Source organism: Halictus rubicundus, chromosome 7 (genome assembly GCF_050948215.1).
Source record: "Halictus rubicundus isolate RS-2024b chromosome 7, iyHalRubi1_principal, whole genome shotgun sequence".
In the NCBI taxonomy this organism is placed as follows: Eukaryota; Metazoa; Arthropoda; class Insecta; order Hymenoptera; family Halictidae; genus Halictus; species Halictus rubicundus.
In genome coordinates this window covers 16,189,569-16,207,244 of record NC_135155.1, presented here as the reverse complement: position 1 = coordinate 16,207,244, position 17,676 = coordinate 16,189,569, and the positions used below count along the sequence as shown (strand labels likewise).

The 17,676-nt window shown below is 29.8% G+C and overlaps 4 protein-coding genes across 5 annotated transcripts; 2 read left to right on the top strand and 2 right to left on the bottom strand.

The window, feature by feature from the left end:
* Positions 1–88: 88 nt before the first annotated feature.
* Positions 89–11,112, top strand: Pig-v (phosphatidylinositol glycan anchor biosynthesis class V). Its single transcript, XM_076790842.1, has 2 exons — positions 89–325; positions 9,427–11,112. The coding sequence occupies exon 2, from the start codon at positions 9,629–9,631 to the stop codon at positions 11,105–11,107; it is 1,479 nt and encodes a 492-aa protein (XP_076646957.1). The 5' UTR covers positions 89–325; positions 9,427–9,628; the 3' UTR covers positions 11,108–11,112.
* LOC143355737 (dual oxidase 2-like) lies at positions 912–9,002 on the bottom strand. 2 transcript variants are annotated; one of them, XM_076790835.1, is made up of 24 exons: positions 8,550–9,002; positions 7,998–8,241; positions 6,596–6,823; positions 6,422–6,505; positions 6,087–6,178; positions 5,738–6,019; positions 5,468–5,643; positions 5,265–5,386; positions 4,989–5,201; positions 4,782–4,901; positions 4,580–4,719; positions 4,241–4,492; positions 4,004–4,144; positions 3,765–3,940; positions 3,175–3,686; positions 2,881–3,111; positions 2,701–2,794; positions 2,429–2,639; positions 2,228–2,348; positions 1,891–2,120; positions 1,665–1,823; positions 1,441–1,596; positions 1,229–1,357; positions 912–1,129 (listed from the first exon to the last, which is right to left on the bottom strand). In XM_076790835.1, exons 1-24 carry the CDS (start codon positions 8,613–8,615, stop codon positions 1,001–1,003), a joined length of 4,308 nt encoding a protein of 1,435 aa, XP_076646950.1. In that variant the 5' UTR covers positions 8,616–9,002; the 3' UTR covers positions 912–1,000. The 2 variants fall into 2 exon arrangements, with proteins under 2 accessions (XP_076646950.1, XP_076646949.1); XM_076790834.1 differs by having other exon boundaries at positions 3,765–4,144.
* On the top strand, positions 6,861–8,098 carry LOC143355743 (pyruvate dehydrogenase E1 component subunit beta, mitochondrial). The gene has a single exon (XM_076790843.1). It carries the CDS (start codon positions 6,864–6,866, stop codon positions 7,959–7,961), a length of 1,098 nt encoding a protein of 365 aa, XP_076646958.1. The 5' UTR covers positions 6,861–6,863; the 3' UTR covers positions 7,962–8,098.
* Positions 11,113–11,379: 267 nt separating the features above from the next.
* LOC143355744 (putative ATP-dependent RNA helicase DHX34) lies at positions 11,380–16,218 on the bottom strand. Its single transcript, XM_076790844.1, has 15 exons — positions 15,255–16,218; positions 15,002–15,168; positions 14,709–14,915; positions 14,503–14,635; positions 14,291–14,439; positions 13,985–14,217; positions 13,729–13,915; positions 13,459–13,653; positions 13,168–13,377; positions 12,707–13,078; positions 12,470–12,645; positions 12,280–12,390; positions 12,087–12,208; positions 11,748–12,003; positions 11,380–11,662 (listed from the first exon to the last, which is right to left on the bottom strand). The coding sequence occupies exons 1-15, from the start codon at positions 15,946–15,948 to the stop codon at positions 11,386–11,388; spliced, it is 3,489 nt and encodes a 1,162-aa protein (XP_076646959.1). The 5' UTR covers positions 15,949–16,218; the 3' UTR covers positions 11,380–11,385.
* Positions 16,219–17,676: the final 1,458 nt, after the last annotated feature.

The window sequence follows — 17,676 nt, the reverse complement described above, 5'->3', positions numbered from 1 at the left end:
TTTCAAATCACGCGGTCTGAAATACCGATATCATTAAAAATCAGTGATTTTATAATTCTAATAAGTAAATGAATTCTGGGCCATTCTAACGTAGAACTAATTACGTTATTTGGCCGCTTGGTGTAGCACTATCGCTTATACGGAAGTTAGGCATCGTGGCATAATTTGTAACCTAACCTCTGACCAGTGCCGGTGCAGGGCTGAAATGAACTAGGGATAGACCCAGCTGATATACTGATCGTATACTATGAATGTATATTGTGTATGTGACGATTCCTCTCCTTATTCGCAATGAAGAATTTTACATCAATTATTTTTGCAGAAGGTAATTGTTTTTCATTTTTGCTTTATAATTATTTTGAGGTTAAGTAATAAAAAGTTTTAAATGAAACTTTTAATTTTATATCTATTTGCCCTATCTATGTATATTCTGATAATGAAATTATAAAATGAGTAATAAAATTGTAAAAGTACACTCAACTTAATTTTACTTCTCTTTTGTTTACAATATACATAGTTTACTGAAATAGCAACAATTGATATACAGATTACTCTATAGAAATATACAAACCTGTTATAGCAAAATTTTTAGGTAATCACTATTCAATACAATAAAACCTTGAAGAATTTTCAAGATATATTTTTATTTCTGCAAGTGAATACTATAGTTGTTCAATATTATAACACCAATAAAATAATTTACAATTAGACAGTATTATTTTATCATTGATATTGATCAGTGATATTGATAATGACAATGAGTCATTTGATGATAAAGTATTAAAAGAATGTAAAAGAACTTTAGGAAAACGTACCTGTTTATAATGTAACAATTTAAAACTAAATATTTCATTAGTTTCTTTTAATATTTATAATCATATCAAATATCTTTGACTGTATGTTCCTATGTACTTATTTTATAGACGTTAGGAAAAGAGAATTTAATAATTATTTAAAATTTATTAAAATATTTTGAAAAATAAGTTGTTTTATTATATGTTTAGAAACTCTTATAATAATGTTGGAATAGAACATTGAGATCTTCATTTAGTGTGATAGACTTACAAGCTACATCTATAGCTTGTGTCACAGATGGCGAACCACAACTAAAAACACCAATCTTTTTAATCTAAAATGAAAAACATTGTATAGAATATGGTTACTATTTTTTATAAAACTTAATGATACAGTGGTATTAGGAATCAGTAGAGACAGTGATTTTACTTACTTTAGGATGTAAACGTTGAACAGACATAAAAAATCTCTGAAAGTTAGGCTTTCCAAAATGGGTTGTTGCTTTCAAACCGGTAAATAGGGATTTATTTGAAATTTTTTGAAAGTGTCGTTCGCAAATGTACTGAAAAAAGTATCCTGTCATTATCTTTTAATTTTTTTATAGATTAAAAGTTTAATGAAACTATATGTATATTTATAGCTCACCAATAATATAGTTCTCAAATCAAATTTGTGGTAAAATTGTGTGATAAAAATATGAGACGATATTGTACTATTGGTATCAGCATTTTCAATGTTTCTTATTATATCAACCATCCATTCAAATTGTTTTTGTGTTCTTGTTATCCAAAGAAAATACACCTATGTATTAATATTGAAATTAATTTCTAGAATACTGCTTTCGATATTGCATAGACAATTGAAATTACTTTTTTACATTCCATATTTAATTCATGATTTGACTTGTACACAACATCCTTCAAAATTGATGCAAAAGGAGTAACTCCTACTCCACTACCTATCATTATACTTAAATCATATTTATACCAATTTTGATGGCCTTCACCGTATGGACCATCTATATGAATCTATTGAAAATAAATAAATTATGAAATGATTAACAAATTAATGGAGTCTAATAACTTTTTTTCAAACCATTGGTAAATGTTGATCTAATGTTATAGTAGGATCCAATCTGGTTCTAATTTTAGTAGTCCAACATCCAGTTGCTCTAATATGTACACATAAATTTGGTTCGTGAGGTGCAGATGATAATGTGAACGGATGATATTCATTTGTTTGTAATGCAGGACATGCAATTCTAATCCACTGACCAGATTTATAATAAAAATTTTGAGGTTTAGAGAACACAATGCAAACCACACCTAAAACATACATATTTATTATGTTCTCATAATTTTTCAATTGTTAAAGAGGCAAAAGAATCCCTATTTATGCTTTATAACATTTATGTGGCAAATTATAATTTTACCTGATGGTAGTATATCTGCCTTTAATATAGGTATTTCACAGATTTTTCTTGTTGCAGTAATAATTTTATCAAAAATAAATAAAATTACTGGACCCAGAAAAAAATAATAGAAATGTGGCTCCTGTTGTGCAGTAAATATTATAATATTATTATTCTAAAACTAAATTGTATTTATATATTAATTTTATATTAAATAAATACTTGAACTAATCTTCCTGCTCCATGTAATATTATTAAAATATAGAAAATGGGATATAAAGAATGCGTCAATGAAAACCAATTATAAAGTAATCTGCGAATGTTTGGTAAAGTGCATAGGTATATGATTGCTGTTATGATAGTTAAAAGAATTCCACTTAATCCTGTTATTGTTTGAAAACACCAGTAGTGAAATTTAGGCAATTCGTTTGTACTGAAATATAAGTTTTCTATCAGTATCAATTTATATTGTATCAACTAGTAAAGTTTCTTACGCATGAAAATAATTAGGGAAGAGACACGTTAAGTCGTCAGCGCTCTGAGTTGAAATATGATAAAAGTTAAATCCATGACCAATTATATGAAGTACTGAAATTTTATTGAAAATACAAGTTAAAAACCTAATTAATATTTTATCTAAACTCTACTTATAATATGTTATATATTTTGATTACCTGTGAAAAACAATCCCCAACAAGCAGTGTATTTATGCATTTCAATCATAGAATCAAAAGGTATGTACAGTTGTAAAATAGTATCTCTTAGAAGTGTAATTATGTTGCTGCACATTGTAATTAAAAGCATTGAATATGTAAACATTATTCCAGATGCTGCTCCTCTAGTTACTGCTAAACCATATCCTAGAATTTGTCTTAAACCGGAATGCTCACGTTCCACAGAATAATCTGTAATAAGTTTGTAGTAAGAAGTTCTTGTAAGAAGTTTAGAAAAATTAAAAGTATACTCACAATAAAATCTCTCCATGAAAACACCAAGAAGAATGAAAGTATATAAACATAGCCAGAATATTTGTAACTTTTTATTTGCCAAATATTTCATTATAGGATACCAATAGTCTTGAACATACTGAACATCATCGACAATTTGTTCTATCTCATGTATAGTATTATCACTTTTATTTTGATGCATGTCTGTTTCTATATTAATATTACCACCAATTCTTCTTCGTAATTCACTTGGATCTTCATATAAACTTTCCACTGTTTTTTGTACTTCTCCCATAAACGTTGATTTAAATGTAGGTGTTCTAACATGTAATTTTTTATGTCCTCCAGTTGTATTAATATTAAATTCTAATTCCGCATAATTGAATTTAGTATCGAAATCGCTAAGAATTTGATGAAAATCTTGCAAATTTATTGTTTCCTTTTCTGCTATATTTGCATGCTCCATCATTGAATATATCAAAGTTTCTAAATTATTATCAGTGACATCTGCATTAACTGTTTCCATAAGAGATCTAAGAACATTATAGACAACATGTAATAAGATTCCTATCAAATATAGTATACATTTGGAGTTTATTTAAATTTTATACCTTAACATATTTTTGAAATCATTTCTTTTCAATCTTCCTGTTCCATTTATATCGTACATATCAAACATTAGTTTCACTTTGTCTTCCGCAGAACCTTTTAAAAATATAATTAACATATCCAGGAATTCTCTAAAGGATATGAAACCATTTTTATCTTTATCAATTAAATTAAATATCTGAAAATTAAACTTTATATATGTGTTGCATAACTTTATGAGTAAACATTTCAATATAGTTACCTTCTTAATAAATTCTGAGTCTGAACTCATACTCAATGCTTCAGAAAATTCTATTAGCGTCAATTCAGTATAAATTACTTCTTTTGCTACTGTTGCATCTATTTTTAATATTTCTTCTTCTGTATGTGTAATGTGAAGTGCCTTTGAAGTATAAAACATGGTATTGTTAGTATTGTTAATATTCATATAACGATTGCATGGTAATATCATGCAATTTTTGGACATATTCTATTATACCTGTGAGAAAACAACACGGAAAAACTGTTCTAACTTTTTTTGTCGACTTCTTTTAGTAACAGCCTGCTTTAATAATTCTGTGGTTGTACTATTCCGAATTTTTTTTAATGAAATTGTCTTTAATTCCGTAACAAATTGATCTATAGCTTGAAGAAATAAATGTTTCAAATAATCAGAGTCAAATTTTAGGACTAAATCATAATTATGTTCCACCCTGATCATAACATAGTTACTATCGCTAGGAATATGCATCTGTTGAGTAACATTATTTTGTTATGAATGAAATAAACATTTTCTATTCTGTTCATTTTTTAAAATTTATCTGTATATCGTATATACCATTATTATTGTGTACTGTATCATATCTATTGCTCGTGTGATGTGCCCTAAATAATTTTTCACTTCCAATTGTTTTTTCTCCACATTTAAAACAATAATTACAGGCCTCAGTGGCAATGTTTTCTCTTGCCATTCATTTACTAAAAATAAATGATATTGAAGATTTAAATTCAAATTGTATCCTCCGTGTTTCAAAATTTACCTGTAAGTATTGTAGTAACTTGATCATCTTTTATCAGGTGTGATTTTCCCAACTTTGTTGAATACTGAAATTGATTATTTGATTTTAATCGTAATTGATAATAGAGTAGTGTAATGAAACCTGTTAACAAATTTTATAATATTTCTTAATTAATTCCATCATATAAGAAATGTAAGAATAAAAAATGTATTTACGTCTATATCTTACAACAGAGAATAGTAGATAATCCTATAAATGTTAAAACGAATGAAATATCGCTATTCTCGAAGTAATCATATGTTGCAGGATTTGTACATTTGTCAACTGTGTTAATAGTGATTCGTTTAGCATGATAGCAACTTCTAGGTGTATTGTCATGGTTTTTACATTTTCCTTCGTGAATAATCTTATGACGATAACAAGCTTGATGGATTTCATTTTCTGAAATAAAAGAGATTTATATTAATATTTAGAAAAAACTTATTTAACTAGGATAAAACATACCTGATGTAGGTACCCTAAACGGATTTTTTGGAATATCATTATGCTCCATATCAGTAACAGATATTAATATATCGTAAAATGAAAGACACTCCAATCTTTCAATTTCATCATGAGTGAAGAGGCTAGCATTTGTTGGTGTAAATTTTAGTATTAACAATGTAGGATATAGATATAGAAATTTAGGATAGAATAAAATAACTTACTTATTATTTATGTTTTTATACCAAAACCTGTCTCCAGCACGTATGCGCTGAAATTGATCGATTATAATAGCTTGAAATAATTCTCCAGGTCCATTAACAGTTTCCAAGATTCCTCCTACCCAGGTATCAACGTTGTCAAAGGAAAAATTATGTAGCTCCCAAAATAAAGTTTTAATCTTGCCATGAAATATTAAATAATATCATTTTTTATGATATGGGATTTGAATTACTTAATTTCATTAAGACTAAATGCACATATTTAGTACATACTTCTTGATTTACATTTGTGAAGTGAGATACATTATTAACTTTGTGCAGATTATATGCCATCCGAGCAGTATTATAATCTGGAAGTCCATGATCACGTCCTCTTTGTATATTGAGTGCCATTAAGTCTCTTCTTGAGAATTCAAGTGGACCAAACAAGCTACCCCTTAAGTCTTCTACTATTTTATGATCTTCTTCTGCACTTGGTTGAATAGCCATCCCCATGATCAATTTTTCTATATCAATAATTCCTTCTACCTTTGTATTATTTTCGAAAATGGAATTCTACGCAAACAAATTAAAAATTTTAAAACAATATAAATAATTGATAAACCACTATGTATATATATACCTCTGACATCCAATAATTATTACATGTTCTAATTGCTCTAGAATGTTGTTTTAATTTACAACCTCTTCTTCCATAGTCTCGTAAGAATACCCCTATTAAAAAGAATTATTTAATTACACTTATTATAATTGCGTTTTCAGAAAAAATATGTACTATTTCCATCTTGCAAAAGTTGGTATTCTTTCTAATGAAAAATAACAATAGATGTTGAAGTAGGCTATGAATTATGAATCTTGACATGTTGTCATGCATAATCACTTATACTAATTTATAGTGTGTACATACAACGGTTAATTCGTTAAAGATAAATTTAATAAGAATGTTTTGAATGATACCTGGTGGCACCAAAGTGTGACCGAATCGAAAAGCTGCAGCTTGGAAAAATTGATCTATTTGTGGATCGATGCTTGGATCGTAACCTTCCAAAAGATTATTAAAATTACATAAGACCGAAATAAAGTAAAATTAATTGATAGCTTTTGTTAACTTTAATATTTTAAATTAATTACCAGTGTACTTAGGAAATTCTTTCCCCAACCATTCAGGTAACCATTCGTTTGTAACAATGTGTTGCTGTGTTGCTATTACCCATTTACGAGCTTCATTGTAAACTTTTTCACCGGACCAGTCAGGCTGTCGAGATTTTATGTACTTTGCTATAAGATTATGCCATCTGAACCAAATTATACCAAAAGTGAGAAGGAATGGGTTTTCATTTCCTCTTGGATTTCCTAACTCTACAACATATAAATGTGTCATATCTATTTTAATAATTACATGACATATATAATTTTGAAAATGTATTCTTTACATTGCTTAAGACATACAATATTGTCAAACACATCGTCTGTTTTTCAAAGAAAACAATATAGATTTGTAAACAAAATGAGCGTAAGAGATGCATTGAATGCAGCTCTTGACGAAGAATTAGCAAGAGATGAGAAAGTATTCATTATAGGAGAAGAAGTTGCTCAATATGATGGTGCTTATAAAGTAACAAAAGGTCTTTGGAAAAAATACGGAGATAAAAGAATGATTGATACGCCTATTACAGAGGCTGGATTTTGTGGTGTAGCTATTGGAGCAGCGCTTGCTGGTTTAAGACCAATATGCGAATTTATGACATTCAATTTTTCAATGCAAGCTATAGATCGTGTTATAAATGGAGCAGCTAAAAACTTCTATATGACCGCAGGAAGATATAACGTGCCCATTGTATTTCGTGGTCCAAATGGTAACGCTAAAGGCTTAGCAGCACAACATTCTCAGTGTTTTGGGGCATGGTATATGAGTTGTCCTGGTTTGAAAGTTACATCGCCTACGACCTCTGAAGATTACAGAGGATGTTTAAAGGCTGCTGTTCGAGATCCTGATCCAGTAGTCATTTTAGAAAGTGAAGTACTCTATAATTTTACGTTTCCTGTATCGGATGAAGCGATGGACAAAGATTTTGTGATACCAATTGGTAAAGCTAAAATTGAAAAACCGGGTAAACACATTACATTAACCTCCCATGGCCAAGCTACACTGTACACCTTGCAAGCAGCTGAAATTCTAGCAGGAGAAGGCATAGAAGCAGAAGTTATCAATTTACGTTCCCTTAGACCACTAGATTGGGATACAATTTTTAAGTCAATTTCTAAAACGCATAGATTAATGACAGTCGAATTGGGGTGGCCTACGTGTGGAGTAGGTTCTGAGATAGTAGCTACTGTTATGGAAAATCCAGTATTTTTTGAGCTTGATGCCCCAGCTGTTCGTTGTACAGGTATCGATGTACCTATGCCTTATGCAGAAAATATTGAATACGAATGTACACCCAAAGACCATCATATTGCAGAGTTTGCTAAGAAAGTTTGTGGTATAAATATATAAATACATTGTCTATTTTGAAAATAAAATTTTACTCACTGAAGAATCGTTCAACTTTTTCTGTACGATGTTGTGTAATATATTCGCGATGATGAATTGGGGGTGGTGGATTAGACATAGGCAACTTATCAGTATTGTATTCGGGGTATAAGTTGTTGTGAGAAGCTGCTAATAATCCGTTAGGATCAAAAGTGCCATTTGAGTACGTTCTTAAAACGTTTGACCATGCTTTTGAAGTACCATAAATAAGTCCACCATCCAAAAATGGAGTTATCTCATTTAACTGTAATGTTTATACATTATTTTTAATTTATGTACATGTATATATACAGTGAATCAATAAGGGCTTACATTTAAAATAACTCATTATCTATTCGATTAATCAGTAAAATAATATATTGTGTATATTCTAAGATATCAAGGTAATGTTAAGTTTTTTTTTATTGGATCTACACATTTTTTCAGTATTATATTATACTTGCGTCTTTAATTGATTGAATAAACAGTTACTTTAGATGAAAGTTCTTATTGACTCATGCTTATATACCTCTAGTATCGAAAACAATTACGCATTAAATTAAGATTCAAAACCTGTTGACGTGGATTACTAGGAGAGTGTCCAGTTCTTTTATCATAACGTGTACGTAATACTGGCATTTCATAGTGTCCAGTTTGCTTTACATAACGATGAGAGGATGGAATTTTAATGTTGAAGTATTCTGGTGGACATGCTGGTCTTTGTGCATCCAAAATTTCTTCTACAATGTGTTGTCCTGTTGATATATTTATAATAACAATTATACTTTATAATTGCTTATACTTGATTGCTGCTTGTATTTTCTCCAAAATAATGAACTGTTTAGTTCGAAATAGATTCATCTAAACGATCTAGTACTTTGTAACATACCAAAAAATACAAGTAATGCATTTTTTCCAGTTTTCGATACAGAGCCGATGTCACCTTTAAGTAGTTGTTCACTGAGTTCTATTGGGTCTGGTCTATTAGAGCCAGAAGGCTTGTATACACCATCCTCGTAAGCAGCTGGCCACCTTCTCAATAAAGGTGTATCAATGGCTCCTAATTCTGGTCGTCCAATATTATTGTACCATCCATCGTATCCAGGATATTCTGTTGCTTTTACTTTAAAACGCTTCCCAATGAATAACCAATCTAACAACATTTTCTGTTTCTCTTCATAATTGGTCATATTTGGTTTGTCACTACCTTCGAATGTAATATTTCCAAATAATTTCTTATTAATACTTACATTATTTTAATTAATAATACTATATTGTTATTGAACAACATACTTACAAGTTGAATCAGTAATAGGAAATGTGTTATTACCACTAACATAGTTGAATACAACACAATAGTGAATAACAATTAAATAAAACAAAGCATTCATCATTTTTCTCGATAACAAAGAGACTCGTTAACACACTGCGATTAAATTGTCTGTTCTAGCTATACACTCTTATAGAACAAGAGTTATGGACAGGAAAAGAACGACCTCATACACATAATATATTCACAGTATCTTCATCCTTACATGATAAGGACACACAGGAAACCAAGAGGAATGAATCATGTATTTTGGTGGTATCAAAATTCTTATTCATATAAGTCAAATAAAGAAAAAATATAATTGTGTAAACTTACAATAATAATGTATAAACCACGAAAGAAGATTTTTTGGTTTGCAATAATTAGTAGAATAACAGTTTTAAGTTTACAATTTGTTTTCAATATTCTGTGCTCCGATCATTATGCAGATGCATTCAGAAGTCCTAACGATATATCTGAGAGCGTGTCATTGTACGATAATATAGTAACATTACTATTTGATGGTATCACACGATGGGATGGTCAATATTTTATACATATTACAAAATATGGTTATACTTATGAAAATATTTTAGCATTCTATCCATTATATCCCATACTAATTCGAATTATTGCTGCTTGTATTAGAAAAATATTTTTTTCATTGAATATTAATAGTTCTATAATTATTGCAGCTACATTAATTAATTTAATATGTTTTGTCAAATCTGCTATCATATTTTACGATCTCAGTAAAGTAGTGCTAAAAAACGGTAATACAGCTTACAGAGCAGCAATACTTTACTGCGTTAATCCAGCTACTATATTTTTCTCTGCCATTTACTCAGAGTCTTTATTTGCTTACTTAACATATTACAGTATGTTGAAATCTATTAATCTCGATGTATATGTAGCTTTTCCAATCGGTTTATCCATTCTTACAAGGTCAAATGGTATGGTTAACATTGGTTTTCCTATATATTTTCAGTTAAGAAAATTGTATAATAATTTTGTGACCAAGTATGACAAATTTTCATTTAGAACACTATGTCAATTTGTATTTAAAGTAACTACATTGAAAAGTATTTGTTTACTGTGTAACATAGTAATTATATCTACAGCTCCATTTATTTTGTTACAAGTATATAACTATATCATATTTTGCGTTCCTCGTTCAAATGAAATATTCATTCCGCAACATATTTTGAATCATAGCATAATAAACAATTTTGAACTACAAGGTAGCAGTAACATAGAATGGTGTCATGCTATGCTTCCAGTAGCATATTCTTACGTACAAAACAAGTACTGGAATGTAGGATTTTTGAAGTACTATGCAGTTAAACAAATACCAAATTTTATTCTAGCAGTTCCAATCTTATATATTATGATTACATGTATAAAAGAATATATTGTTGAACACAGTAAATATTTTTGTACATTGGGATTTATTGAAAGAATCAATGATACGGCAGAAGTCGTTAAAGTAAAGAAATATCCAGCTGAAATGTTAGTGTTCATTGTTCATGGTTTGTTCATGACAATATTTTGTATTTTTTTCGTGCACATTCAAGTGAGTACACGTTTACTATGTTCAGCTAGTCCACTAATTTATTGGTATTGTGCTTCAACTATAAGTTGTACACCGCATTATAATGATGAGAGAGGATATGAAAGTATTGAGAATATATATTCAAAATGGAAAGTATTTTTGTTCACACAAAAAAAATATATTTTAAAGGATAAGCTTATATTAGCTTATTTCTTAGGATATGCAATTATAGGATGCTTCATGTTTTCAAATTTTTTACCGTGGACATAATTTACATGTTTCTACTTTGTGTATACATTATGTTGTATAAATTTAGTAAGTTCATTATGGTGTATATTACCGATGTAAATACATGGCTATAAAAATTATTAATATTTACATAAATGTAAAATTTATATCATATATTATTTTGTAATTTAATTTAAATTTGTGTAATGCATTAACTAAGTAAGTAATAAAGTGTTCATGAATTTAAATGATATATTGGTGCATAATAAACATTGTCTCTGTAAAAATATGTAATTAAACTCATGTTTTATATAAAAACATTACTTAATATGAGACTTTTTGTGTTTAAGTATTTCGATTGGTGTTAAATATAGTGTCTGTGTACAATTAGGACATTCGTATGCTTGTGTATTGGGTTTGCGTTTTACTTTGTCACATTTTTCTTCTGTATCTTTTGTGTTTTGTTTTGTACAAGATTCTTGATGTTGTAATTTTTCTATGTTAGTAAGAATTGCTTGCATATTACAATTTTGACAGTGCCACTCATTTTCTAACATCTCTATAGAAAGTTTATGACTCCATTCCGTTTCTTTTAAACTGAAAAATAAAAGTTAAAATCATCTTTGTTATATGATTTATTACTTATTTCAATAAGCAGTAAATATAATAATCAATAACTTACCAATTATACGTAATTACGTTGGACACTTGAACACCTCCTTTAATTGAATTAGGAACTGCTACAAAATCAGATTGAAAAGGATTTGGATCTATAGTTACAATATTTTCTTCTCTTCCTACATACATTGTTTTAAGATCAGCCGGTAACAATCGCTTTATTGTATAAGGAATCGTTGTATGCATGTATTCAATTAATTCCTGAGTAAGTGTATATTCGATTTCATTAAAATCTTGCTTATCTTCATTACTATTTAAATCTATAAAATATTTAGAATATATTGTTTAAAATATGATGTTGAGTTTTCAAACAATTAATCCTTAAACACATCCTATTTTATACCTTGCAACTGTTGATTTAATAAATAATCCCATTTATTCCGTAATTTAGTAGCTTTTAATAGTAAAGTTTGACCACTGTCAGGTACAGGAAATTCTAATGCTAACCATGAGTCACATATAATACTACAAAATAGAAAAGACATTTATATATTTAAAACATTTTTAGTTACACATTTAAATACATAGATACTTACATTGAAAATGTACTATTTGTGTGAATCTCAGTAGCAAACAAAAATAATGTCTGCACGGCAGGCATTCTAATTGTATTCACCAAGTAAGGTTTTGTTGTTTCCAAAAGAGATCTGTGAATTATAATCAAGTATGTATTTAAAGAATTATAATAAAGTTTGTATATATATATGTCTCTTATTATAAACTTACAAATACGCCAATATTGTATGTTTTGTACTGACAGGAGTTTTACTTTTGTATCCTGGTACTGATATAATATCAGTTTCTTCTAATTGTAATACTTGTGGATGATTCCCAAAGAAACTCATTGGGTGTAAGGCTATATATGGCTTTGCTTTTGTATGAAATAGTTGCTCGTTCATTGACTGCAAAATCGCGTATTACTTTCAGAAAAACGATTATTTGAAGTAAGCAAAATGATGTTACCTTACAATAATTAAACTCGTCTGCAGACGCGAATTGTGGATACAAACCACTGCATAATATTATTTTCAACATTGTCAAATCTTTGTAACTATATGCAGTGGCTGCTGTTAATAAATCTTGGACTTGACTTGGATCATTTTTCATTCGAAATTCAACATCCTTTATATCGATTCCTTCATCGTCGTCATGATCATCATCTTCTAGATGTATATTAAACGATTCCAACTTTAATTGTTTTCGCTTTCTAGGTGCGCTTTGTTTATAAGTTCTTTTTAACGATTTCAAGAGTTTCAGTTCCCCATATCTTATGGCACGATCTGCACTCGACATAGTGGAGTTCACCTCAGGAAGACCTTTCAATAAATTACAATCCTATAAAATACAAATAATTTTGTGTAGATTCAAACATTTGTCAATATGTAAGTATAAAGAATTAGTAAAAAAATCAATCAATTATTCACTTGAAGTAATTCTTTAAACTGGGTTCTTAATTTTGTCATTTCATAAAATCTTTGTTCTTCTAAACCTCTTCTTCTGCACCATTTTCTACTACTACTTCCACTACCTCTGGATTCTTGGGAACTTTGTTGTTTCACTTCTAGCCATTCTTTAAATGCATTTAGTAATGTTATTGGATCACCGTGATCAGACTCCAGCGATTTCCTAGATGTCTTTAAAATTTTTAATCAATGTACATATTGAGAACAAGATTTTGCCGAATTAAAATATATGTGTAAAGTGTATTTAATTACTTCACACTCTGAGTCTCTATATGCTCTATTTGTAAATGGTGTTTGTATACTTAAAGCAGCAGCAAGTGACAATACTGGTTCTACTTGATGAAAAATTGAGCCCATTATTAACATTTTGCCTATTGTTATGTCGACAGGTAAACGCGCAAGTGTTTTGCCAATGCATGTTATCTTTTCATTGTCTGTAAGTGCACCCTGAAATAAGAAATATGCAATGTAATTAGGATGTGGTTTTGATAATGGACAAATGTGCAACCAACCTATACTAACGTGCTCTTTCAGAGACAATATAGAATTTTCTATACTTTCAGCTGGTGGTGGTTCTATAAACGGAAATTTTCTTGTATCTGGAAGTCCCATGGCTATCATTTGTAAAAGTAATGAATCTAAAGGCACACGTTGCAATTCTGGTGTTGAATATTTTTCTAAAGCCATATATTCTTCTTCCGAGTATAATCTAAATGAGAATATTTTTGTTACGAAATTATAAAGACATTCTATATTAGTTTATCAAATTTATACATACCTGTAACACACACCTGGTCCTGTTCTACCAGCTCTTCCTTTTCTTTGCTCTGCACTGGCTTTGCTGATCCAGAATTCTTTGAGTCGTTGCATTTTACATGATGGATCATAATTCATTTCCTTTACTTTTCCACTATCAGCAACAAATCTGATTCCATCTATAGTAATTGAGGTTTCTGCAATATTAGTGGATACAATACATTTTCTCACATCGTCAGGAGCAAAGTCGAATACCTTTAAAGAAGGGAATATATTTTTTTGATATTGTTGATATTATTAATATTGAGAAATGATTACAAAATCTTACTTTGTCTTGTTCGTTAATAGATAGAGTGCTATGAAGTGGTAAAACGATCCAATTGTTTTTTTTCTGACTGTATTCTTTTGCAGCATCTACAACTGCAGTAATTTCACTCATCCCACTTAGAAATATTAATAAATCACCCTTTTCATTTGCTAAAAATTTACATTATTAATATGGTATTGTCAGAAATTAAGCTTTGTTCGCAAGACATCTACCTGCATATTTTTGGTCTATTAGTTGCATTATTTGTATATAAGGACTTGGATTAAACCTATCATTTTTATATCTGATATCTTCGATGCTAACTGGTCTATATATTAACTGTATTGGATATAGTCTCCCAGGAACCTGTACATTATAAATGTAATATTTATTCCTATCTCTAAACATGGTTAAAGAATTATTTTTCTTTGGAACTTACTTGTATCACTCTAACATCTTCTTTTGCAAAGTAATTACTAAAGAGTTCAATATTAATTGTGGCAGACATAAGCACCACTTTCACATTATGGTTTTGATTGATAACACACTTCATAATGCCAAGAAGAAAATCTCCATGTAAATGACGTTCATGTACTTCATCCAAAACAACAACTTCATAAGGTAATGATTCAGAATCGCCAGATAACTGTACATGAAAGGTATGTTAATAGATATTTCTTCTTCATATAATATTTAATAATCAATTATTGTTTATTAAAGTTTTATTTTTACCTGTCTTAGGAGAAGACCCTCTGTTATAAAAGTAATTCTGGTATCCTGATTCCTTTGCTTTTCAAAGCGAATTTGATACCCGACATCATTACGATTCTCTGTTAATGTTTCAAATGCAACACGTTTAGCTAAAGATATACATGCTATTCTTCTGGGTTGAGTACATGCTATAAGAAGTTGGGCAATAATGGCAGTAATTAATATTTGTATTTTGTAATAAAACATACAAAATTCTAAACATAATTTTACGTACCAATTTTTTGATAATTAGCTTCATATAAATATTGTGGCACTTGCGTGGATTTACCACAGCCAGTATCACCAGCTATGATAACTACTCGCTCATTTCTTATTGCTTCAATAATCTCATTTTTATACTGACTAACCGGTAAGTTTGCTTGGGATTCTCGAAGTTTCTTTAATTTTGCAAATTTTTCTTTTTGTTTGAAGTCCAAATATAAAATGATTATATTTTGAAATTTCAATAATCTTTCTTTTGTTAAAGCTTCGGTAGGTGGAATCCATGCAAATAATTCATTGAAACTAAGACTTAATTTAAAATTAATGCAATGCAACTTGTGATATATTTCTGGTATACCGATTTTATTTGCAGTAAAATTGGGGGGTGTATCAGGAGTACTAAGTTTCTTTTGTAAAGCTTCATATTTATTAACAAATTTCCAAAAATCTTCTATATCTTGTACTACATTCAAATTTTTTGAAAATACTTTATTGCACTCATATTTGTACTTACTAAAACAAAAGGTTTCATCATTCTTTTCAGAGCTATTATAAACTTCTTGACGCAGACGTTTTTCTTTAAAATCGATTGTATCTTTCTTATCTAAATGAATTTTGGGCGACGTTGATTCATTAGAGTAATTACTTTTCCTACGTTTGTTGTGTTCATATTTATATTTAAGCTTATATTCAGACCGCGAGCTCATTTTGAAATTCAAAAGGTTTCACAATGTTGCACATCATAACCTTAAAATTTGTTTAATTGGTATACATTTTTTGTATGACACAGCATTAACATCACTATTTAATTATTCAATAAATATTTTATTGCTTATTTTGTTTTTCCATTCAAGTACACAAAAATATATAGTAATTCCTCATTTTATTTTTGTTTATGCAAAAATGCTACAAAATCCATTTATTTATTTTGCAACAGCTGCTCGCCACAGCTAAATACCGAAGAGACTATGAGCATAGACAAGATATAGGAAGAGCCACCTTACCATTTCTGTGTCACATCCTACTGTACCGGTCGGAACTAATATTGTGGAAGTAATATCACAGACGAGATGTAGGACTGTGCCAGTCACCTTATGCTATTATTATTATTATATATCGTTTATTTTATGTAGGTCATTAGCGACCACATGGTTTACAATTGAATATAGAAGAAAAGGATACTGTTAATATTTACATTGTGATGGGGTACAGCAAAAAACAAATTTATAACAGTTCATATATATCAATAGATTCAAAAAACAGAAGGACGTTTCCAATATTGTCCTCGTTTAAATTTGACTTGAGGTTATTTTCGATGGAAAATCTGGATCGTTGAGAAGAGAATTTAGGACATTCGAGTAGGATATGTTGGATGTTGTTGGACACGGCGCAGTTTCGTGTCGCATGATATGAAATACATAATAAAAAATTAATCAAATAAGTTTTAGATAAAATACACTATCTCTTTTCTCTTTTATTCGAAGCCGGATGTATCTCTTGTACAATGACTCACATTAATATTCGGACACTTTTTATTATTTTATCGATTGTTTAAACAAATGAGTTTTTATTATTTAAAGAGATGTTTAAATAAATTATTAGGGCGAGGAAAAATATAACTGGAAGAGATGGGTAGTCAGCAGATTCAGAAGAACTTTACTCGAAGAAAACTATTGTCTGTACAATGATCTCAGCTCGCTGTTCGTTCGATATGATACTTTCATACAGGTCGATTTTTCCCAAAACGACAGTTGCCTTTTTTGACCTGAGCCGCTAAAAACCGTTGGCCACTGTGCCGCTCGTAATTGTCAGTCAGCCGTTTGTTTATAGCCGGTCAGGTATTCGACTTTTGGGAAAACCCACTGTCTTCTCCTCCTGGTGACCATGTGCAATTTCCATGGTCCTCAGGTAGAAGGTCTCTGTGCCTCCTTTGTCTTTCTCTTTCTCTCTCTCTCTCTTTCTCCCTCTGTCTATCTGCTACAAAATAAATGTTTATTATTTAAACGGCTGTTAAATTTTTATTACTCAAATGATCGTTTAAACCAATAAATTTTTATTACTTAAACGATTGTTTAAACTGAGACATTCTTGTTACTTAAACGATTGTTTAACCAGTTAACTGCGTTCGACGAGTATACGCGTCAATCGATAACTCTGTTGCGGTGCGGTTGACGTTAATGAATTGTTCATTTTTTATCGAATAAAAATGTAATTCTTTCTCATTTTGCTTTACTGTTTTCGTAAAATTTATAATAGCGGCATTTGGCCGGCGTTCGACGTGTATATTCGTCATTGCTTGATTTTAACTCCGCGCCGCGAGGGATTTTTAAAATTAAACTCCACACTGAACTGGTTAAACGAATAAATTTTTGTTACTTTGTAACGAAACGTAGTCTCGTTGCAAGCTCGCGTCGCGACCAGGCCCGCGCCAATCA